The 24,905-nt window shown below is 42.0% G+C and overlaps 2 protein-coding genes across 4 annotated transcripts in view; both read right to left on the bottom strand.

The window, feature by feature from the left end:
* Positions 1-6,410, bottom strand: part of gxylt1b (glucoside xylosyltransferase 1b) — an 8,130-nt gene extending 1,720 nt beyond the window's left edge. Inside the window, exons 1-6 of the mRNA XM_034862952.1 lie at positions 6,005-6,410; positions 4,715-4,928; positions 4,464-4,595; positions 3,744-3,995; positions 3,362-3,485; positions 2,963-3,135 (exon numbers count right to left, since the gene is read on the bottom strand). Of these exons, the coding sequence (XP_034718843.1) occupies positions 2,963-3,135; positions 3,362-3,485; positions 3,744-3,995; positions 4,464-4,595; positions 4,715-4,928; positions 6,005-6,207 (1,098 nt within the window). The 5' untranslated portion in view covers positions 6,208-6,410. The remainder of the gene's footprint in view (positions 1-2,962; positions 3,136-3,361; positions 3,486-3,743; positions 3,996-4,463; positions 4,596-4,714; positions 4,929-6,004) is intronic.
* Positions 6,411-7,421: 1,011 nt separating this feature from the next.
* On the bottom strand, positions 7,422-23,891 carry yaf2 (YY1 associated factor 2). Of its 3 annotated transcripts, none has more exons than XM_034862971.1 (4): positions 23,665-23,890; positions 23,127-23,252; positions 12,496-12,651; positions 7,422-11,013 (listed from the first exon to the last, which is right to left on the bottom strand). In XM_034862971.1, the coding sequence occupies exons 1-4, from the start codon at positions 23,688-23,690 to the stop codon at positions 10,761-10,763; spliced, it is 561 nt and encodes a 186-aa protein (XP_034718862.1). In that variant the 5' UTR covers positions 23,691-23,890; the 3' UTR covers positions 7,422-10,760. The 3 variants fall into 3 exon arrangements, with proteins under 3 accessions (XP_034718862.1, XP_034718864.1, XP_034718863.1); XM_034862972.1 differs by lacking the exon at positions 7,422-11,013 and adding an exon at positions 11,160-12,090 and having other exon boundaries at positions 23,665-23,891; XM_034862973.1 differs by lacking the exon at positions 23,127-23,252 and having other exon boundaries at positions 23,665-23,830.
* Between the last annotated feature and the right edge of the window lie 1,014 nt (positions 23,892-24,905).

The raw sequence follows: 24,905 nt of genomic DNA, 5'->3' as shown, positions 1-24,905 counted from the left end.
CCCCCCCCCCCCCGCGATCCGACAAAGATGGATGCATTTAAAAATGTACAGACCAACATAAATTACATGTTTATCAGAACTTGGGCTGTGGGCTTAGTTTTCTGATTGGCTTTTTGTGATGTGTGGGACATTATTTACCAGTTGCAGTGGGTGGAGGTTTTGGGATTTTGGTGAACAGAAAGCTTGTGGCTAATTAGCCCAGCTACGTCATATCAACTTCAACAATCATGTAAAGGAGTGAAAGCAAGAGAAAAGCTGCAAATGTGGGGGGAGCCATCGTTAATGTAATTAGCAACATCTGTGCTCTATGGCCTATTTCATTCCACACCTGTCCTCTATCGGTGCTCATTGTGTTTCCCCACCTCAAACCCTCACCTGGCCTGTCACACACCTGCTCTACATTGGTAACCAGCACCAGTATATATTTGCTCTCCAACAAACCCTCCTCCATTTGCCAGATTGTCTCTGTTGCCTCTGCTTTCCAGAAGCGTCACTGTATGACCCTTTTAGATTGGCTTTGACCCCTTTTAGTTTTGTCTGCCTTCTGTGTAGGTTTTCTCACACCAACTTGCATATTAGACGAAAGGGCCTTGAACCCAGTCACAGTATAGAAACCAGGCTGGGAACAGCCGGAGGGAGCATAAGATTGCATGTTGGGTTTGATGAAGGGTTAAACGGCACTCTTTCACGCGAGGCAATTGTTTTGAGAGCAAATAAATCCAGGGATGACTTTAAACTTGCCATCATGTAGTTTCATTTTAGAACATAATTATTTCCCTGTAACCACACTATTTCAAAACTGAGTGAAAGGGAATCTGCATTTGAGTAGTCATTCCTGTACCACGTTTCTTAACCCTCACACTTTTACTCAGCTGCCAGTGTAAAGATGTCCTGTTAATTATTTACCCCATAACACTACTCAAGTTGACTGAGGTTCTGCTACAGAAGAAGCAAGAAATGGATGAAATGGTCTGCCCAGTGAGATGAAACACAAAAAAGACCTATCCATACTCCTGGAAAATCGCATATCTATGAAAGTATCAATGCCTACACAGGCTATTGGGAAACTGTGTCAGTGCATGCTATGGGCCCTTGGGTGGGGTTTGAGCTCACTTGTAGCAGCACATGTACATGTGTGTCTACGGCTGTATTTGTGTCTAAAGTAAAGCCATGGATAAGGTATGGATCGGCCGTTGCTCTGATCTATGTTTAATGCTTTGTTAATAGGAAAGCAATGAGACTTCCGATGTTGATGGCTTCATTAAGTAAATGCCACCAATGTTGTCAATATCATTACACTGCTGGTAAACAACCCATAAACATCCCCATGGGGGAAATTAGGTTTCACTCCAACCTTCTGGAAATGGTGATTTGTTTTCCAATGCAGACCATCTGATGTCAGTAGCACTTACGGTCTTTAGGGGTCACACCAATCCAAAATCTCATCTAGGAGGGTAAAGGAGCAGGGCAGTGGAGGAGAGCAGGTGTGTCACTGAGGTTATAAAAGGGCTCCTCATCAGATGTGGCACTAAATTACACCCAAGGGCTCACCAGGCTTTTTCACTTTAATGTACCCAAGAGACTTTTACCAGGGTGCTTGTTTTCAGTCACTTTCTGGTAGACAGTTTATTACCCAAAATGCCTTTTTCCCAAATTTTCTTAAATCCGTATGTGTGGAAGGGAACATTAAATGTAATGCAACAAAACCTGCGACCATAACAAAAAAACAAGTAATTTCAATCAAAAGAAGGGGCCGCATCCTTTAGCCTCAGGGTCAAACACTTAAAGTGCTTATATTATGCTAATTATTAGGCCCATAATTGTATTTAGAGGTTATTTTAGAATAGCTTTACATGGTTTAATTTTCAAAATATTTTTGGTGTACTGCACATTGCTGCAGCTCCTCTTTTCACCCTGTGTTGAGCTTTCTGCTTTAACTACAAAAATGAGGCATCTTACTTCTTTTCAATCTTTGTTGTCGCACATGCGCAGTAGCTCGGTAAGCACTGCAAGCCAGTCAGAAGCAGCAGTGTTTCTTCTACGTTGATTTTATTGTGGCGGCCCACCGTGGCAAAATTCTGCCGCCACGGTATCAGAAATAGGGCAGACGCACAATGTAGTTTCAGTTGCCTTTTAAATTATCCTGCCGACATAATGACCCCTGTTGGCTGCCGCTCACATCGCAATTTAACAACAAATAGAAATATTCAAAGGTCATTGGGCTCGTCCAGTTTAACTCCACATACTGTGGAGATGTAGTTTATCGTCAAAATGTTTGGTTTCTTAGCAAAACGTTGACTATAAAATGAACAACTCCACCAAGTTTGTGTCACCGCCGTGGATCTGTTCTAATTGGACAACGTTCAACTTGTCACTTCTTCCCTTTGGGCTTTTTCCACTTTGTAAACCTATTACATGCACAAAAAAGATACATAAAACAATAAAGGAAAGGGAAAAAGCCAAAAAGCATAATATGAGCACATTAAACCAGATGATGTTTTCAATTGATATTTAAGTTTATTGAAATGTTTTTCTTTTTTAAATGTAATTGTAAACACACTCAAGTTTAGCTCAAGTCTGTGATGAAAATGGCCAAAGTGAACAATAAAAAGTTATTAAAAGATGAATGGAAGGGCAGTTAATTTTATGCACTGAGGGCAACTTAAGATAACATTCAAGCAGATACATCTTGGCAGTTGATGCCTTGGTTGTTAGACTTTACCCTAATATATCCCATTTGAAGGTCTTTTGTCTCTTTTCATGTAGAGTTCTTTATATTAGGGCTGCTAATTGTTTTGGTCTGAACAGTGGATAAACCCCCCGTGACAAATCCATGTCCTGGCTGAACATGTTTGGCTCAAACAGAAGAAGAGGCCCATACTGTAACTGAATTCCCAAAGCCTAAAGATGGACAAACGTATTTAAGCATCTCACATACACTAACACACTAAGGTAGACCCACCTTTCGTATGGCCTCGTAAACAGCCCGGAAGGCAGGTTGTTTGTTGTCATGGTAAACCCCTCTGTTTCCATGCAGTATGTAGATGCCATCTTCTTCAGCTGACGCACAGTTACTGCCATAGATACAATGATCGGGACGATAATTCCACTGGCACGGAAACTCCAGCAAGCACTCTATAAATCGAGGTTAACAAAAACAGAAACACTTAAATCAACAAAGTGGCAACCTGTAGACTTTGAAGAGTATGACACATGTCTATCTTTACCATAATTCTGGACACTCAATAACAAGAAATACCTTTTCAATCTGTCTATGAAAGCTAAAAGCATCCAATGTAAATTTGTACAGTTATAGGATGTAGAAATATACATGCAAGATGTGCAAATCACAAAAGGTTACCAGGGTTGTGGTGGAAAATGATATTGAGAAGGTCCTGGTCTCCCCAGGTTATGTTGAGTTTGTACTTCTGAAGTAGAGGCATCAGCAGCTCGTCCCAACGCAGCTCCACAGATGTCATGTCATTCTGTCAACACAGACATGTGTACAAAAAAAAACAGTTAAAAAGGTAACTTCACTTTGTCACAATATTGTCAAGTGGTTATGTGTTAGGAGCTTCCCATTGCAGCAGGATCAAATTGAGTCCTTTCATAGGCCTTACACAATACCTGCAGCAAGAGGAGGAGGACATCTTGTGGCCAATAAAAGTGGTACAATAATACAACAAACCAGAACAACTAAGCACAACTTTCCTGGAAAATGCGTCTTCAGCATTCAGCCCTACCTTAAAGAACATGTTCCTCATCCGTGTCATGTTCATTAACATGACCCCTGAGTTGATTCCCGTCCTGCCATAGAAGGGGTGGCGGGCGAAGCGGTTGTACCAGGCAATACGGGGCTCCTCGTGCTCCGGGGCCATAGCAGCCAGCTGGGAGGCATTAAACTGGGACAGGAACGCCCACAGGTGGTCTACAGGCTGCAGGAAGAGGATGTCTGAGTCGACGTACACGACTGAGTCAACATCCTTTAGGATCAGCTGCATAGATAAAAAAAAAAAGACAAGTACAGAGGATATTAATATAGTGGATGTTTGCCATTCTTTTTAGTGGTGGATACTGGCAGTATGTTCTGCATTAGACTTACAAACTTAGCCTTTCGTGGTGTTACAATATGATCACCCTTTATATGATGTATAAAGGTGAATGATTTGGAAACATCACATTTCTCTATAAATGATATATATATAATAAACAAATGCAGAAAAAATTTTCTCATTTTAATTCTATAAACGTTAAGGTGTAAATTCATGTCTAAAGGGAAATCGGTGCACTGTAAAATTAGGCAAATGAAATTGGTATTTTACAGCATTTTGCAGACCATTTATTTAACTGGGGTTATTTTTTGTCTTTTAAAAGTAACTCTTAAAACAAATGGAGTGTCATAATGACTTGAGGTATCCATTTTTCCCTGTGATTCTCATGTCCTCTCTCTATAAGAAACTCACAGGTAAGAAGAGCCTCTGGGAAGCGCAGGGTTTGAAAAGTTTCTTCCACTCTGCTGCGTTCTCACTGGGGAAGCTGATGGAGTAGACTGTGTATTTGAACTTGGAGTGAATAAAACCAGGCCACGACTCCAACTGGAACACAGACAGCCCAACAAATTAATATTAGTGGTATTGTAAAAGATATGATCAAAATTTACAGTCAACAGCAAGCCATTTGCGGTTTTCAGATATCCCAAATACGTCCTACTTACAGCTTTAATGAAGCTGGCATGTAGCTGATCTTCAGCAAAGATGTGCAGGTGGAGGCTCTTGATGCTGAAAAGCACAGCAGACTTGACCATGGTGAGAGTCTCCTCCAGCCTCTCACCACAGGCCACCACAGCCAGGTGCATGGGGGGTTCAGGTCTGCTTTGAACACCGCCACCACGTCCTGCCTCTCCCTGACCCCGCTGGCGCATTATGTACCTGAGTGACAGGATGGAGAGTCGTACAGATGTCATAATGGATGAATTCCAGAGTTCTGAGAATAACAAAACGTTTGTAATATTGCATGGTTTGGACAAAAGGCTTTTTCAGGGTGGCGTAGGTGTCAGCCATGTTTTCTTGTTAGCATTTAGGACTTGACTTGATTTATATGAGCCTGACCTATTGTCCATAAAACACACAAGCTTCTCTCTTTTTATGTATTAAAAAAAAAAAGAATACTGAAAGACTTAGTCACCAGAGGATGTTTTAACATTAGTATTATGACACTTTAGTTAAACTAATACTGTGGTTTGACATTAATTCAATCTTCGGGAAGCTAAAACTTGTATGTGTCTGCTTTTAAGTACATCTTCAAATTGACTTTGGCTGTGTGACTAACTACCACCAATATGTCTTTGTCATGGTATACTAGAGCTGATGTCCATTTGTAAGCAAACATGTCAATCCTTCTATGTGTCCAGATTCTTAAATGCTCTTTCTTTTTACTTATGTCATTAGTAAAACAGAGACATTTTATCTTGATTATGGCAGTGGCCTCTGTGAGGGGAAACTGTTAGCTTTGAACTTTATTAGTAACTCTTCCCATTTATCCTACCCCTCAAACCCTAATATATGGCAGACAGTAAACAGTCAGATGTGAAACCAAAGCTGTAGCAAAGCTAACGTTTCAGTAATCACTTCACGTGTTGAAATATTCATGTTATGCTTTTATTTGTTGTTATTTTCTATCAGAATTTTACATCGAACGTTTGTCTAAAGCAGACTGTGGGCGTCACATTGCGGCAAATCAAATAATCTCGCTACCATCAGCACGTGAGGTCGCACACCTGTCAAAGTCTCGCGTCACTACTGTTTACAACCATAGACATACGTAGATAATTGGAGTGTAGTTGGTCTGCGTTGGGTCGTTCGGTCAGGCAACGTGACATTCCTTTACATCTCAAGTGTGGTGCAGAGCAGATAATCTACTTCAGTACTCACGCTTATAATGAATTGTGATTTGTTTCCCAGTTGTATCACTTTAAAGTAGGAAAAAGCAGAAAATTCAGTCCTACCTGTTGTACCAGTGTGGGCTTTGGGGCCCAGTTTTGTCCGCAGCACCTCGTCTGCCTCCGGGGACTATCGGTGGGATGAAAACCCTCCTAGGTCCGTTTCCACCGACCGACACGTCCGAGTAAAACAGTTTACTGTAAACATACAAGCCCGAAAACATGGCAAACACCGTGCACAAGATTAGTGCACGAATGTAACGCCGCATTTTGGAGTTTGAAAACACAACTTGGAGCTAAAGTCATGACACAGACAAACTAGCGTATAGTAAAATAACGACGAAGCTCCTCGCAATGGTACCGCACTTCCGGCCAGCGTTTGAAAAATAAAACTCATCAAGCGTTGTAATTACGCCCTCTGGCGGTCTGACAAAGCAACTTTCTTTACATTTCTCACTATTAAAGCTTTTGAAACAATCATAAATAATAGCTTGTTTACTTGTTTTGTTTGTTTGATCTGATGGAATAAGTTAATGTCTTCTCTATTAGAACAGATTGGGGAAGATTATAAAAAATGACATACCAATTGCATGCTATGCCACTACATTAATACTATTTAACAATGTAAATACTGTGTAACAGTTTAACAATGTGGAAAACAGCGTGCCAATAAATGTTCCACAGCAGTCACGCTAATGTACATTACATATTTAGTGTTTTTAATTCAACAATATATGCCTTTCATTCTATTTTGAGTATGTTTGATACTTAACATCTCTGTTAAGATTTTATACATCTCACCCACTGGAAGCCTTAAAAGGTTTCCCAGGTCCTTCCTGAAAAAATAATCTTATTCAATGAGTCAGAGTGGGCATTTCTGCTAAAATAGGGTAGGGTAAATTGCATGAGAATATTAACACCCATTTATGCAGGTTTGCACTGTAAAGTATGGGTATCTCTTTAAATTTGATTACAGATTATGGTTTTTTATGCTCATGGTAATGCTTGAAAGCGTAGCTCAGATATACCTTGTGAGCTGTTAAACTCTTGCAGACCATGTGAGTGAAGGAGAAAGTATTTGGTATTATGTTTAACCCACCTCCTGTAAATTCAAGATGAACTTACTCCTGGCAGATGGGATGCTTGGAACTATACCATATTACAAAGGATGTAGCTGTTATCTAAATAATATATGTAATACTTCCAAACGTTCGTGTATTAGTATCTCAATTACTTTCAGGTTTAGTACCCATTGTCAACTATCACTATTTTTAGGAGTACGTTTGGGCTTTTATTTTGAAGACTATAGAAAACTTCCGGGCTTCTCTATTTTACCAGTTTGACTTGATGCAGCAGAAGCAGAAGGTTGGGACCCCAAATGGGGGAAGGGTGGGAGCGATAGGCAAAGTTGATTCCTCCCTCCCCCCTCATGCTGCGTCTGTCTGCAGCAACTTTCAATTGATTTCACCTCTGAAAAGACCCATTCATGGCTTTATTCGTCTTTATTGATGTGGCTCCACTAGAACAGACATGACTGTCAACTGCATTTTCATTTAGTGTGGGAAAATTAGGTTATTGACTGATGTAGTGGTTGACTAAGAAGTGTGTAACCCATACCTTATGCTCATAACTACTGTATGCCTATATTATGACTTAACCATTACATGGATATCCACCATTTTCAACGTATGCAAAGTGCATTATGGGCCTAATCTCTGTACGCCTAGTAGTAGCAGTTAAGTCGTTGACCAGATGGAGCTGAAAACACACAAAAAAACAGAAAAAGCCTAGATTAGCAAACCAGTGTCCACCCAAAAGTGTAAACAATGCATGCGTACGTATGAAAGTGACAAAAAGTTTAAAAAATGATTTCTTTTGTTTGAATTTTTCTTATTCAGACATGTAATAAACAAGCTCACACATTTTAAAACAACTGAACATGGCAAAGCAAAAACAAAAAATAGCAACAGGTGACAACCAACATATTTTTAAGTGTCTTTCCATTTTTGCCACAACCAAATAAACGTCCAATCGAACATTTTTCACGGGTCCACCCAGCTAGTCCCAGCTAGTGTGGCGAACCATGTGAGAACTCTGACACATATATAACAATGCTAACAAACTAAGAGACGTAGCCTGTCCCACAATATACCGAGACCATAATATTATCATGCCATGACAGTTCTCAGGATCTGTACTAAAATGTTAAAGTAAAAAATCTCAACAATAACACTGCTATGATGGATAATACAACCACATCAAAACATTGTAGTACAATATTTTAGAAATATCCATTTTTATCTGTGTAGTATTCTACAGGTTTCATACATTATTGTGTAGTTAGGTTGATCTATAGTTGTTCTGCTGGGGGTTTAGTATATTCTAAAGCTCCACCACTTTGCTACGTCAAAATGGAGGAATTTAAACAGTTTATGAAGTCCATCAAACCGCAAACCATCACCTTACGCAGCTGATAACCGTGCATGTCCAGAAGTCAATGCTCCTTTTCTGTTGTAGAAGCACCATGCAGTCTCCACACCGGGCTCACAGTGGGGGCAGAACAGCATGAGCACCCTCTGGTTTTTCCACTGTGACGCTGAGCAGGTGCAGCCCTGTTTGTGCAGTAGAGACTAAAAGGAGAATACCGGTGTCATTTAAAGCAACAGTGCCGTAACTACCATCTTCATTTAGTTGACATTGCAATCAGCGCTTCTTTAATTTCCATCTCTGAAACAAGCTTGAAATGAGTTCTTGATTGGGCAAATAAGCAAGCCAAATGCAAGCAGGACTATGATATATGAAGAACTGTATTTGCGTATATATCTGGGAGCCATGTCCATCATGTATTTACAATGTGACAGATGAAGTATGACTGAACATTATTTCAAAGCTTGGGTAATTATTAAAGTTGCATTAAGTGATCTTTTTGATTGTATGAAGGTACAGCAAGAGTGCAGAATCAAGTTAAAGAAACAAAGCCCTGAGAGACAGATTTGAATTCTTATGACTAATATCGTGGTGAAGTATTGCCTACTGGCATATATAGCAGACAGCAACATTAAAAATCCCTTTGGATTAGTGTTTATGGTCTTCTGTCCAATAGAACACAACATTGACTCATCTAAAGACTTTCGTTTCCCAAAACTTTAATCTTATGTGATTTCAGGCTGGCCAGATGGCGTTAACAGCTTGTCTGAGCTGGTTTGCTGAACATGGATAGTTTATGGTTGGTCTATGTGAGGGTCAGTGTATAAAACATGGACATAGCCTCTGTGACATCACCCATAGATTCCTGAATAGCCATTGTGAAGCTCAGTGTGGGCAGCTTAAGCCATCGCCATCTTGGCATTGCCTGACTCTGACTCTGCATGCTAATCCAGAAAATGGGCTAGAGGTGGAGCTGAGGCGGGCTGAAGAAGCCTGGTTGCCGAGCTAGCCACCTGTGATGCCACCCACCTGTCACTCAAAACAGCCTTTGCCCTTAATTATGCATAACTTTAAGCCCTAATACAATTTAAATTGACCAGTTATATAAAGATTCATGAATGAATGGGGAATAGAGATTAAACCATTTCTCACCCGGGTCTATATTCTTTTTAAAGTCACTGATCTACAGGGATTGATTCACTTTTGGAGCCAGTCTCAAGTGGTCATTTGAGAGACTGCGGTTTATGGCACTTCCGCGTTTCTCTGCCCCGGAGGGTTGCTAATTGCTACTTCTCAATATATTTAGCTTTTAACATATCAAAAATATCACTTAATGCAGGTTAGTGATACAAAATGAATGGCTGCAAAGATAGAAGATAGATTTGGTCTCCAACATGACGCGACTATGTGCAAACCAAGAAGAGGGGCAACGTAGTTTAATGGCACAAACTGAGAACAGCGGCATTTTCCTTTTAAAATCGTAAACTATATGTTCCCGCACCATTTAAAAGAGGGCTTTTTTATCAAAACCTGCCCAATGTCCTTTATATGGACATAACGAGCATTACCTGAACTAAACAACCTGCTCCAAACGTTACCCAAAAACACCAAATGGTGCCAGTCAGAGTCCAGCCGCTGTGCTATGTCAAAAGTCCCTCCACAGCAGAGGCAGTCCACAAGAAAAAGCTTGGAGTAATCGAGTGCAGGAGCAAAGGTTTGCTGAGAGGTTGAAGATTCAGTGTAGGGACACTGAGAGTGCGTAATGGACGGTTCAGGTTTATAACATGTAGGTAAAGATTCCAGACAGAGGCTGAAGATTCCACGTGTGGGAAGAAGAGGTCACTCTGCCGGCAGCTGGAGGTAATGTCAAGGGTGGGGCTGCACATTTCATCTACCAAAAGTGTAAAAACAAAAGAAAAAACCCCACCTGGACAAGCTGGTGCATCTGAAAGAAACCGCACAGGTTCTTTAAGCTTCTCCAAACATTTATCCAGACATCTCAGATCTGTTCTGAGGAAGTTCTTCGTCAGAATCAAATTGTCTTAGCAAATGCTCTTATAGCGTGCGGGATCTTTTCGATTACACTAAATGTCCAAGTGAAAATGTAGGACACTTAAAAACTTCCAAGATGGAGCAAAAGGTCTTTTTTTATATTGCTTTCTAGATGTAGAATTCCACTGTTGTGGAGAATCTTGAAATGGATTTCAAATCATTTTATCTGTTGTTTGGTCACAATTCCTACTGACGTGTTAATATCCAAAAGAAAGAGAAAGAAAGCAAATCTGTTTTAGTCGTCAGTAATGTGCAGCTATAAAGTAGAGGCAAGGATGTCCCACCAGAGACCTGTGGGCTTGCAGATGAGATGGGGTTGGAGGGTGATGGAGATTTGGGTGACTCAGTGGGACTCTCCATTGACCGAGCTCCCCTCTCCTCTGGGAGAGGAGGAGCGGGAAAGCCCCTTCTCTGTGTTCTCTGAGCTGGAGCCGTTCTGGCTGTGGTGGTCGGCCGTCGACGCGGTGGTGGACGCCGTAGCCGAGGTGGACGAGGGCTTGGCCTTCTCCTTAAAGTCCGTTATGATGACCGTCAGGTCCCCAACCGTCACCTCCAAGTGCTGGGCGCTGCTCCGGTCAATGTTTTTTAACCTCGGTCTGGGTGAGTGAGAAATAGTGGATGAGAGTTATAAGGGGGGAAAAAAAGGAAAATAAAAAACTGAGAAAGTATTTTAAGGCTATTTCTTTGCTAACAAACTCCCAAACTGTCTATCTTAAAGAATAGACTTATTTGCAGTGTTTCGGTGATAGAACTTAAATCAGACAAAATGCAACCACACGACTGCCCTGCTGCTCAAAAACCTTATGACCCGGTTAAGCCCCCAGATGCCTGTTACTAACTCTAGACTGCCATGGAAGTATACCCAGGACAGACAAAACCTCAAACTGTGTTCATGGAGACAATAACAAATTAAAATAACAAATCAACAAGCCCCCAAGGGAGACAATATTGCTTAATCCTACTGGGAAAGGTAGCTCCAAAGATAAATGCTCTTGATGCCCCACACCAGGCACAAACTGCTTAGTTAACTCAGCCTCTATTGTTTTCTACAATTCCCTTGCTTTCCCACCCTGAGACACTCAACCATCTGAGTTGTTTCACAACCATCCCAGTTTTGTTTGCCAAACTTCCTCCTGTTTCAACAAGTACGACTGACACTCAAAGCCCAATACTAGGTATCTACTGTTCCTTTAAACCTCTCACACAACCATCTCATTAGTTGAAACAACAAAACCAACACCCAATGGGTTTATAAAACTTACTCAAGGCAGACGAGAAAGTGAAAAATAAACCGGGATGGATCCCGGACGAGCCGCCATGTGTTACAAGTTGGCTCCTTCTTGCACAAAAAAAAAAAAGGAAACTCCACAAACGTGACTGCGAAGGCCTTTATTCGGCCAAACTACAGATTACCGTTAAACATCAAGAAAAACGTGGCTTTCCATGTATTTTATGTTTAATATCAGTAGTGGCAAGAGTGTGTGGGTGTGTGGGTGTGTAAAAGAGTCAAGAAATAGTGGAGAGCTGGAGTGTCCCTGGGGAGTAGCCTGGTGAAGAGAAAGCACAGCATGCTCTGCAGCCATCTTAAGTGCAGGTGAGCCAGGCAGTACAGATGTGCCACATCTCCTCTGCAACCCTGGCCTTGACTCCGCCTACAGGCACCCTGGAACACCCTGGAAATAAAAAGGCACACACACCAAAACAGAACAGCAGAGGACAACCCCAGGGTCGTCCCACTTTTAAATCCTGCATGAGATTGTGCATTAATCAGCCCTTGCGCAATTTCTATCTTTGATTTACCCATGAGTGAAAGCACCTTAATCTTTCTGCTACCAAGACATTGAAAACTGAAAAGAGCTTTTCCAGACACTGCTTTGAAATGTATTCCTGGTGTTTCCCACCCTCTCTACGTCTATCGTTTGAAGTACTTTATGAAATATGACAACACATCAACCTCACTTCAGGTGGCAACATAAACACCATCTATAGTTTCTAGTGTTTATTCATGCATCTCTGTAATATCTGATTCCGGTTGATCTCTCCCCCCCCCCCCCCCAACCCTGTGTCAGCTTGTTTACCTCATCTTCTTGTGACTGTTCTTCTTGAGCGCTGGCTCTCTGTCGCTCTTCTCCCTCTCTACTCTCTCCTTCTTCTCCTTTTTGGGCTGCAAGGGCAACACAAACTGCTGCGTTACCTGCTGCTGCGAGACGAGCTGGGAGACGGGACGAGGCTTCCTGATCCGCGGAGGGGAAGAAGGGGGGGGGGGGGGATAAAGAGAGAGAGACAGAGTGTGGCAGATTAATGAGAGGGAAAATCACAGTGAACACATGGCTTCATGATAGCGTTCTACTATAATCAAGAGCCAATAATCACTGCCAGTGCTGGTTAGAATGGTGCTGCTGAAGTGTTCTTAACACTGGCAGCAAGTGGCACCACACACTGAGTGCATTCACAATAAAATCCAGGATTCAGCCATCTGTGAGACGTGTACTGTGGTGTACCTGCTCAGACTTGTTTTAAGGCTCAGAGGGATCCACTTTGACAAGCTGGGAGCTGTTTTGGTGAACACAAAGAAGTGATAGGAATTGTTTGAAATATTCAGAAGTCAGATTGCATAGGAGGTAAACATGTATGTTTTCTACTTGCTTTTATACAACTCAAGAAAGAAGAGAAGAAGAGAAGAGTGGTGTCTTGCTGTTAAGAGAAGTAAGATCAGCTCTGATCTCAACCACAGTATGTCCCATTTTTATTAAAACGTTACACCCAATATGTTTTCCCCCGTTCTTCCCAAATGTGGAATTCTCCTGCACTGCAGTCTTTGTCTCTTATAACTCCAGGCGAGTGTGTAAACAGCCATTAAGTGTGTCACCTGCTGCTTCTTTTTCCACCCAGTAGTCACTACTGCAGCACCAGTGGGCATGATCCCTCACTGAATTCCTATCCGTGATCGCTGTCAGTTGTGCAAATGGCTTCTGTTGGGGTGTAATTATATTTTCCATGATGGATTTTAAGATTTTGATTATAGATTACGTACAAAACACACCGTAATGGTTTTTCTGCCTTGCATCAAAAGTCATGGTCCCTGGTGTGTTATTGATGACAGAAAAAACAGTGTTGGCTGATGGCAATGCTTGCCTGATAAGTGAGGATGATGCACCTTTGCAGAATGCTAAAAGATTAATACAATATCAAATAAAACTTCAGTGTAACACTAAATAAAATGTTTCTCCTCACAGTCACATTTCCATCCTCCATGAGTGCCTGCTGTCTCAAAAAATATACATTATGCAATTGGTCTGGCAACCGTTTGCATGCATGAGGGCTGCAATCGTATTTCTGTGTGTGTGTGTGTGTGTGTGTGTGTGTGTGTGTGTGTGTGTGTGTGTGTTTTGGAGCTGGCAGGAGCCCTAGCCGAGAGGCAAGTGCGTTGAAGGCCATCTGTTGAGAGAGCCTACACATCTAGTGCCTGATTTTGCACGCACACAAACACACAACCACACACACACACACACACACACACACACACACACACATCAACACAGTTGTATGTATGAATGCACCTATGCACATTACAGCATACACACACGGCACCAAAAAGCCAAAGTGGTGTATACAAATCCAAAAAGGGTGCACATGAAAACATATGCATGCTTTATAAATGCAATCAACAGACACATACAATCAGGCATATTAAGGCACATGACTGCCTACACACACACACACACACACACACACACACACACACACAGCAGTGAGCAGATGAAGCATGAGGGCATGATGAGAACAGCAGAAGAACACAGTGTGTTTTCTGAGCCCTGTTGTGCAGTCATATTTGTAATTCATAATTTAATTTCATAGTTAATCACCCAGTTTCTGTGAAATGTAAGCTTCAAACTACTGCTCATGAAAATATTCATCTGAATGTAAGCTAAGCATTGTATTGATGCTTTAATACTGTAACTCTGTTGGTAACGCTGTACAACAGCTTCACTCAACTATACTAACCTGTGTATGAACCCTTCGAAATTCGTATTGCAATTACAAAACATTGGCCACCAGGTGCTTCATGAAAAATGCCCTTTTGCACTTGCCTAATTTAATTATAAGGTTGAATCACAGTACAAGTACAGAGTGTACAAACGCTCTGGACTTGACAAAATCCATTCACAAAATTAGTTTGAGCACCTGGCCAAGTGTTGCCCGACAATGCGCCACATTTCTGCCAAAAAGAGCCTTGGTGGCCTATTTAGCTTAATTTAGAGGCTTCCGCCTCCTTTTCTAATGGGAAATGTATAAGCCGGGGCTGCTGGTCTGTCTTGTTTTAAGGGCAAAGCTGTTGTTTAACAGTTCTGGGATGACCTAAATTGGGGCCCAGCTTCAAAGAGTCTCTCCCAGAGTTTTTCTTCCGAGTGATCATTGCATTCTCAGAACATGCAGTGATGCTAGCAAGGCTAGAGCAAAATGCAAATGGGTCTCTTGGCCTACATAACCATCTGATAGCGAGGAGATGTCGAGATCCTCTAATATGTCTGTCTTGTCAGCACAACGCTGCAGAACTGCTGACACCTTTTTAAATGAAAGCAGAGGCCTTTCAAAGTCCTCTAGCTCAAGTAATTTGTGGCACTCCTTTTAAACTAAAACAATACAGAAATGTCTACTTTTCGGAATTTACTAAAGCTCTCACACAAAACAGCAATTGTCTGAACAGAATGGACCATCCTGCCCTCCGGCTATGTGTTACCAGCTTCCAAAAATAAAACCAAGACAACCAGCAGCCTCAATCACAACCTCTTAGATTTGTCTTTGGATATGATTTCTGGATGTCATTATGCGCTTATATGGTTCCTGTGACTTACTGTATGTAATGAGGAGACGAATCACTGCTATCTCCGTCACTCATTAAGGCTGCAAAAAGCACTGTATGTTTTGCTTGATCAGAAGTAGAAGGGGAAAAAAACACCCAAGGCTAATTGTGCTATTTTCTACTTAAAATGAAAAGACTGGCTGTGCCTGAGAGCAATTGAGGCCAACTATAAACATATTTTGTACATCCCATTTTCTTTGTTTATAACAATGAAGTAGATTTTCACTAATAGAGCCAGCTCAATAACCTGGAGGTGAAATAGGAGACAAGCTAATATCACTGTGAGGCAAAGCAGCAGGCCTAAACGGAGCTACCTCTGTTAACCCAATCAAATGGTTATTATCTTAGCACTTAGGCCTTTCGCTACTGGCCTCCATGTGGAAGCCGAGTGTGTGTTTCTGTGCGTGCGTCTATTGATTGCAACAGGAATTTCTGTGCCTAATGTAACGGCCCATTCTTTCTGACATTAATACTGCGTGTTGGAACTGTTGTTCCAATCGATGTTTGCTCCGGTCATGCCGTCTATTCCGCAGCAGCTAATGGAGTCCCACACTGGGAAATTAGGACGCTACGAGTAGGGCTTAAACACACCGAATTCCATTTCCTTGAAAAGAAAATGGCAATCTCTTTATTTTAAATCTCTTAATGTAGTCAGGAAAACATTAAGTCTCTGTTTTACGCACACATTTCACTGACGGGGGAAAACTCTGGCTGATTCCTTTGCAAATATGTCATGAATACACACACACACACACACACCCCATCTATCACGATCTCTCTCCCTCCTTCTAATGCACCCACTGACCTCACGCTCCTCCACCAACAAAGCAGTCAATGAACCGACACATGGGCTGAAAATGTCTTCTCTGGTCCTGATTTGCTGACATACTAAATTCAGTTGGTGGTCGAATTATGACTCAGGATGGTTTGTCCATCAAGTTTCTGCCACAGCAGGTCATAAACACAACAGCGCACAGAGACTCATCAGTAACACAGATGGTGGGGTAGTGTGTGTGAGCCCTAATCTGTTTATAGACAAGTCATAATAACTTGAGGCTTAGAAAAAAACGTGACTATGAGTGGTCTAGTCTGCTTAAACTCAAATAACCCTACCATTGGATCCCTGACCTGTTAAAATAATACATATTGGGGCGCCCGGACTGCATAGTTGGCAGAGCGGGTGCCCATGTATAGGCGGTTTACTCCTCGCTGCAGCGGGCCTGGGTTCAACTCCGACCTGCGGCCCTTTGCTGCACGTCACCCCCCCCCCACCCCCTCAAGTCTTCAGCTGTCCTGTTGAATAAAAGCCTAAAAAAGACCCATAACATCTCAAAATAAATATGTAAACACTTTTCCAAAACATCCACTTTTCATTAGTTAATGCAAACCGGCCTGTTTTCAGTTTTGAGTGCATTGTTCAGATAATGGGTTTTTAAATGGGTTATTTAGCCTAAAACATGACAATGTTTTCCACCTGTAAAGCAACACTGACGCCTTCAGTTTATCTGTTCAAAATCACAGAATTTAGATAATGCATAGATACAAGGTTTTCACAAAATGAGAAAAGTGACTATTGGTTTGGTGGCCTCTTTGATGTAAAAAAAAAAATTCCACTTGAAAATCTAAACTTCATATTTAACTCACGGTTCTTTAGATTAGATTAGATTATACTTTATTCATCCCACGACATGGAAATGTTGTTGTTACAGTAGCAGCATTTTTCATTATGTCGTTACATACCTTGTAAACAGTTTGATTGCAAACTACTTACTACCAACTGTTTCATCTCCACACAAAATAAGAAACCTTGGCTGTCCACCCGAAAAAAAATAATTTAACAATGGTGTTGTAACAAATCCACTGAGAGGTGCAGTGTTCTCCTCCACAAGTCTGGCCAGTCTATAGGGGAAGCCGTCATAGTTTTCATTAGTGGTATAGTATAATCATGAGAGGTCATCTTATTTTCAAAAGCTCACTAAGCTGTCTCTAAACCCCTGACAAGGCACCTTTAGCCAGTACACCCGCCATTTGCTCTTTGAAATGTGTTGCACCCAAAAGACAGCAGTGCACAAATCTGCAGATGTTTGGACTGCTTGCTAACATTTGTCAATTACATTGTGTGATGAGCAAACCGCTTACAGGACAGCCGATGCACTACAAATAGGCACTGGAGTGTGCAGCTATAAACAAATCTCATCTCACTGTTCTGTGATGGTTTTAAGATCATTGTGAAATAGCTTATTTTATGCCCTGTTGAACACTCTCAATCTAGGTGTAGGTGTGTGTCAAGTCTTCTATCAGCAGGACGTAGGCTGCTCCTGGGAGCTCCTCCAACCCGATGATTAATGTCTCTCCCTGCCTGTACATGCTCCCACCGTGTGTGTGTGTGTGTGTGTGTGTGTGTGTGTGTGTGGGAGAGAGAGAGAGAGAAAGAGACAGATGGCTCTCCACGTCCTGTGGTTTATGACACCTTCTACAGTCCACTAGCCACACTATAGCACCATCTCCTCTCCTACATAGGCCCCCCTTGCACACACGCATACACACATAGTGCAGTATGTCATGCATCAGTGTCACCGCAGTAATTACAGGCTTATCACGTAGCCATAATCTTGAGCCACAGTGACGTGATAACAGCCGCTTCATTGTCCCTGGTGTACACTCGGTGTTTGTATGCTGTGTGAGCGCAAAAACCAGTAACCCACACGACTGAGCCGACCGCGTGACTTCTAAGAGGATGTGATCATTTAGATGGGATGATCGGACACTGATAGTTGATAAATAGTGTGTTCACATTTCACTTGCAGCTGCAGTAACAATACCACTCGTTCATATAAATAACATCCCATTTTGGCCCTCACAGCTGCAGATCTAGCTCATGAACCCTGTTTACCGGTATTTGTTGTCGCCTTGCCTGCCCATGAACTATTCCAAAACTATAGAAGGCACACAAGCAACTGTCTGAAATATGCCTGGATAGGTTGCTTTAATCTCTCGACTTTTCTGGGTATATACTCAACATTTGGCACCAAAAGGTGTGGCAAAACAAACCTAGCGTTTTCCTACGTAGTGCTTAAATAATGAATGAAAACCCATGACTCATGAGGTGAGAGTCGGATGTGTGGCTCTCTGCTGCTAGTTTGCACGTTGTGTAATCAGATTGGGGAAATTAACATAGCAGGCAAATGGCTGTAAATATTGGTTTTGTTAAGTAAATTAGCCCTCTCCCATGCATGTTGCCAGTTAAGAACCAGATTAGTTTATTATTTAAAAGGACTTAAAATCTTGACGCTGTAAAATGTGTGGAGGAGGGAAATTAGGAAGCTAATAATACCCATAATAGAGACGTAAGTACCAGGTAACTGATTTAATTGCCAAAAGCAAACTGCATTGCTGTACATGCAGTATAAATGTGTCCAGAGGCAGTGGAACCATATGGAAGTACAACTAATTCACACGTTACACTGTGCATTTCAAACATGCATTTTAATGAATGTATACATTGTATATCAGTATTCCATTGCGGTTGCACACATTTCTAGCAATGCAGCTACTTTGAGAGAATGAACATATAATAACAGAAGGAAAAGAGATGATTAATCCTTTCCTTTTAGTATTAGAAGTTCTGTATTGCATTTTGAATTCCAAATTTAAAACCCACCATACACTCTGAAGATAAACTTAGTCTATGCGACATAACAGTTTCTGTTTCTAATAATCTGATGGCTCCAGCAGGCTGCTCATATCTCATATGTGTATTGGGTATCTACTGCAACCAATCACGGGCTAAATGTGTGAAGTCCACGCAAAGGCTTCAAAATGGCAACAATTAATTACTAATATCTGCGTCAGAATTGTTTTCACTACACTCCTTTGTGTTTTTGTTTCACTTATCTTGTGATTAATCACTGTCTCCTTTTTGGTGAAATGCTACTTTTTAGTTGTATCATTACAATACTACTACTATATTAGGTTACAAACTTACATAGGTATGGGTTTAATAAGTACTTGTCTCAATACATATGTCTTGCCTGTTATTTGTCCATATTTTTTATTTGTATGATTAAAGTCAATAAAAATGCTTGAATCACGCATTAGTTACTCTGAACTACGTTGTATTCAAAGCTACATTTTTTAAAAGGGAATTGCACAATTACAGCCCAAGTTTTAGTTTGTGTGTGTGTGTGTGTGTGTGTGTGTGTGTGTGTGTGTGTGTGTGCGTGCGCACTGCACGTGAACTGTGAGGGCGAGCACATGTGCGGAGGATGATAAAACAACATCTAAACAGCCCGATGCTGACAGGTTGCCAGCCAGCCAGAATAGCTTGCTCTAGTTTAGGTGGAGCTGACAAAATGTGCACATCAGTCAATCTGTCACTAAGAGATGCCTTAGGTTAAGTTCAACTTATAGAAAGAGAGAGAGTGAGAGAGAGAGAGAGAGAAAACCAACAGGAATAGCTAAGAGATGACAGTAGGGAGAAAGTGAATACACACTGGAGAGCCAAAGGCAGCGAGAGAACTAATCAGAACAAGATCCAGCTCACTGTCCTGACCTGTAGAAATATACTGCTGCTAAACTAGCTCAGAGCCTGCACACACCGAGTGTTTCCCTGGCGGGCCTGACTTGTCAGAGCTCAGTGAACAGATGCAGGTGGTGTAAGCTAGACACAAGAGAAGGTCACACACACACACACACACACACACACACACAAGCCGCTCTATTACACTTAGCTGCTAAACCCAAAGCTAAACAACTTCCTTAGCCAAATACTGCTGTCCGTCAGCACCTTTTCACATGACGTGTTCAGCTTATTCAAGCTATTAAAAACACCAGACAGGTGTGTTAACTCCGAAACAGGCCTCGTCGTCCGTCTTTAAACATTAAGATGACACTATAATCCAGGACGTTATGGGTACACTGGGAGGCCTTCAATGTCTTGCTCGAGGACACACTGGGTGGTTCCAGCTGATGTAGGAATCAAACCTGTGGCCTTGCACTAATCAAATATCAAACCTCTTTTAAGCACCATGCCACTGCACCATGATTTTCATCTATCATGCTGCTTTTCAAAGGCGGGGACTGATCCCAAAGAGTCAAAGGAAAATCAAACGTCTCCCACTTTCTCTCAGCAAAGTCTTCTGGTATAATGAAGCTGCATGATATGTTGTGATCCCAAAGCTCCTCTTAAGACGACTTTAATTAAAAATACTGTAAGAAAAAACTGACTGCGTCAGGTTTGCAGCCAGTGTGCATTTCCTTTTTAAATACATTTAGGTGTAGAGAGAATATTTAAACGCTGTTCTGTTTTTGCGATGCAAATGCGCCGCTCGTGTTTCCTTAAATTTGACTCCCTAGACGCACACGTTTTTCAAGCCGCCGAGAGAATTAGCAGAACGTCAGCCGGTTCCCTCGTTTGTCAAATCTGTCGCTCTCTCTTCCATTTCACTCCTCCGATAAGCGAGTCCAATCCTGATGCTGATGTGTCCCTGTCTTCAGTCGAACTCGCAGCCCTCAACGATGTGCTTTCAATCAGCTGCCAGCTTTGGGGCCCCGCAGTAGATCATCCCTCCACATCAGAGGGATCTAGGCAGAGAGATCTGCAAAAAACCTCACCTTCATAAAACATTCATCTTTATCTCTCGACGGCTATCTACATGCAAACTCTCTTGCTCTTAAAATATTTCTCTACCATGTGCCAAAATGTTCCTTTTTTTTTTTTTTTTTTTAATGGCATCCATCACCTAGTGTTTACTGATCCTGTCAGAAAAAGTGACACTTGATGCAATTAGGTGGTGTTTTTCAGCCTATGACAAGTGATAAGTTGGTTTAAGTCACTTCCAATGAGCCCACGCCGGCTGTCAGAACTGTGACCTTCGGGCTACGGGACAACTCCTCGCCCGTGTCGAGCATTAATTCATTACTTCGCGGTAACAGCTCAGTCATGCTTGTTTAGTAACCAGCGAGGGAATTTGTCGTGTCCTACATTTGTATTCTGCATGTCGTATGCCCTTTACCACCTTTGGCTTGCTCAATGAGAAATCCACTTGACTGTTGTGTTCGGTCGTTAACAGCTGCGACCACCTGTGTGGCCATTTTGCTGCAGTATTAGCCTGCGTGTGGTGGTTTGTGTACGGCCTTCTGGGAAAGAAAAAAAAAAAAAAAAAGAGCATGACAAACACTACTACAACATTTCTGCAGCACTGCAGTTGGGAAGACAGTGGGTTATCATGAAATAAGACCTTCTCACGGACATTTTTTAAATTGATTAGGGGTGTAGTGAGGAGTTCTGGGTCCTTGTTTTCTTGCCAACTAACCCCAAAAATGCCCAGATGGGGAAGACAAAGGGTGTAACAGCTTTTGGTGAAGTGAGAATTCAGACAGGTTCTTGGCAAAGCTGCCGGCCGCTTGTTTACAGAAGTGCACATACACACACACACACAGAGACACAGAGTCCCTGGTGTGTCCTCTCAACAATCAACGCTCTACTGCAATAGGCTGAACCCTATGACAACAGTATGTCTGCTGCTCAATTGCTTTGTTTGTGCAAGCAGCAACTGTGCACTTGAGTGTGTGATTATGTATGTGTGTGTGTGTGTGTGTGTGTGTGTGTGTGTGTGTTTAGAATGTTTGTGTATGAATTTGTCATGTGTAAAATTTGCATGTTGAGTGCATCTGTACGTACGTGTGTGTGTGTGTGTGTGTGTGTGTGTGTGTGTGTGTGTGTGTGTGTATCTGATGACAGCGGGCTGATTAAGCTGTTGCATAGTAATGAGCTATGGCTGTCTGTCTGGCAGCTGCTCTGACAACCTCTTTTCACAACTAGCCCTCCCACACCCACAAGTGCAGACACACAAAAACACACAGGCATATAAGTGCATGCAAACACAAAGAATACCACAATTCTGAAAAGGCATCAAAGCTGACAACTGCACTGATGTGGTGGTGGTGGTGTTGTTGTTGTTGTTGTTAAATCATTTGGAAAGTTGTGCTAATGCAGGAGAGGATACATTAAAGAGGGAGATCGTGTAACATTACACACCGTTTCCCATAGCCAGAGCTAACAGCTACACTTCCTCTTCTTCACCCTTTGTTGTGTTTTCATCCTGATAATGACTGCCACTCAGGAATAACAGCCATTTCCTGCCTCATACAACGGATGTCAGGACAAATACCGGCCACAGAGTGTATGTACCTACATGCTAGGTACTGTTATGCTTGAGTACCTTTCCATGTGTGTTAGCTTGTTTGCATGCATATTGGAAGCAGCCCCCCCCCCCCTCTACTGATCTTTTAAGCTTGTGTGTGTGTGTGTGTGTGTGTGTGTGTGTGTGTGTGTGTCTAAAGAGCAAGCCATTCCTCTCCCGTATTTTACAGAGGTGTGAACAGCCAGGCAAGAACATGGAGACTAAGGGGAAAGTGAAAAGAGAATTGATTGAGAATTGATGAGTTTGAAGTTAACATTGATAAAGTAATTGTCATATCTTTTCTACTGCATACATGCAATAGAAAAAGAAACCCACAAGAAAAGAACCAGCCTGTGTATGTTTGGTTATGTTTACTGTCTGAACTATATAGGATAGCAAGAGTGGGATAGTTTAAATATCTGAAAAATATACAATGATCTCAATCCATTGTCTCATGGTACAAATGCATAAATTGCTTAGAGGGAGAGGGATGGTAGTGAGAACTGCTCATTTTGTTGGGAGGGGGGGGGGGGGGGGGGGGGGGGGGGGGGGGCAGTCCCCGAGTCCCCTAGTCCCCTAGTCCCCAAGTCCCCAAGGACCACCCCTTGGGGACCAGCTATTGCAAAAGAGACCAAAAGGTAATGCATATCCATCGCCTTACCTTGTTGACGTCCCCTTCCTGACATCACACATCATGCACTTAAAAGCCTCTGCTGTGTTCTTGTACGTGCACACGCTGCAGTCCCAAAACCCCTCGTCGGAGGAGGGCTTCGGTTGACGCTTCGGCCTTTAAAACAATAAATGTACAAACAAAAAGAAAAACACAAAAATTAAAAAAAAAAAAAAACGATAAGAAATGGTGGGAGAGAAGAGGAAAAAGGGGCGAGAGGAAACAAGAGTGAGTTCAGCTCGCATCCACGAAGGCTATCGATAGCAAACATCTGGGTTAGCCTATAGGATTTAGGAAATCATCTGCAAGCGCTGTGATCCGACACTGTAATTGGCGATGAGGTTTTAACACCCGCGCGCACACACCCGCACGCGAACATAGACACATGCAGTGAGAGAGAGAGGGAGAGAGAGAGAGAGATGAAAGCGAGAGAGAGACAGTGGAGAAAACCCATTTTTTTCGTGCGCTTGTCGATGTCTGTTCCCTCTCCTAGCTTGAATATCTAGGTAAGCACTAACTCGGTCGTTACCTTGTGGGACTCCTCTTGTCGCCCATGCCAGACCAGGGTTTATCTGGAGGTGCTGAGACGAGCAGAAGTCGTGTTATTTCCAATAATTTAGCAAAGAAGCGATGCGCCTGTGCCGCTCGGCTTCCAGCTGTCGTGGAAACTCCGCTTGGGAAATGATCACGTGACTTGCTTTGGCCAATCAGAAGCAGGGTTACTTCCCGAGGCTGACATTCCTCTTGATGAATCTACGCCGCCTTCAAATACCCGCTCACACTCGTGCTTCTCTGTTCTAAAGGTTAATATGTATATAGGGGGGAAAAATGGTTATTGGCAAACGTGACCCGGTAATATTATGTTCTTAAACTGACTCATATACGTATATACGCATGTTTACACACCTGTAATCAGGAATACTGGCAAAATATTTTCTCATTCTGTTTTTTTTTTTTTAATGCTCTTGACACATGCATGCTTCGAATAGATAGTATCTCTTGCACAAGCATGTTCATAAACTCATTAAAAAATGATGGAATATAAAATTAAGAAAATTAACATGCAGTGCAAAAAAGAACGACCACAGTAATCTAGTCATTGAATGAGATCATGTTTTGAAGCAATTTCCCGCTTTATCCATTCCCCTTGTCATGAGCCCTAAATAATTTCCGACAGCACCTAAATGCAACAAAAGCCATTGTAACAAATGTTGCGTTCAGAGAGGTTCAGAGCCATACGTCTTTCTCTGTCACTCTGGTTGCGTTAAAAGCTATCATCTCATATCCCTGCATCTACTACTTTGACTCAAAGACTGCAGAAATACCGCAGCTATTTCGACCACATGCGCATTAAATAGCAGGGAAATCCCTTGCTTTGTTCCCGTGCTGACGCAAGCGAGCATCAAAAACAGAATTCCAAAGCGAACCTTTGTACTGTGACTCTCATCTATCATGCTGCTTCTCAATATGAGGGGATGATCCCAAGACTGAGACCAGGGGTTCCCAAAACCTTTTCATATGAACTGGATCTCCTTTATGTCCTGAAAATGAGATTTTACCGTATTTTTGCATTTATACGCACTGCCAAGATTACTGCACAGTACAATGTTTGGTGAATCAAGTAGAAAATTGATCGTACAAATACACATTATTAGCAGTATACTTAACTGACACACATCACTGCTTTTTTATATTTTGTGGAGAAAATTGTTCATATCTGTAAAATAATCCAACCACTAATTTCATCAATGAGTAATAACAAAAAGGGAC

Source organism: Etheostoma cragini, chromosome 23, assembly GCF_013103735.1.
Source record: "Etheostoma cragini isolate CJK2018 chromosome 23, CSU_Ecrag_1.0, whole genome shotgun sequence".
Taxonomy (NCBI): Eukaryota; Metazoa; Chordata; class Actinopteri; order Perciformes; family Percidae; genus Etheostoma; species Etheostoma cragini.
This window is presented reverse-complemented; position numbering and strand designations above follow the sequence as displayed.

Bases quoted from the DNA above. Each gene is read 5' to 3' on its own strand.
- yaf2 (XM_034862971.1), bottom strand. From the start codon at position 23,690: ATGGGCGACAAGAGGAGTCCCACAAG. The intron at 12,652-23,126 runs GTAAGGCGATGG...TCCGCGGATCAG, and splicing joins AGGAAGGGGACGTCAACAAG to GAAGCCTCGTCCCGTCTCCC. The intron at 11,014-12,495 runs GTAAACAAGCTG...TCACTCACCCAG, and splicing joins AACAGTCACAAGAAGATGAG to ACCGAGGTTAAAAAACATTG.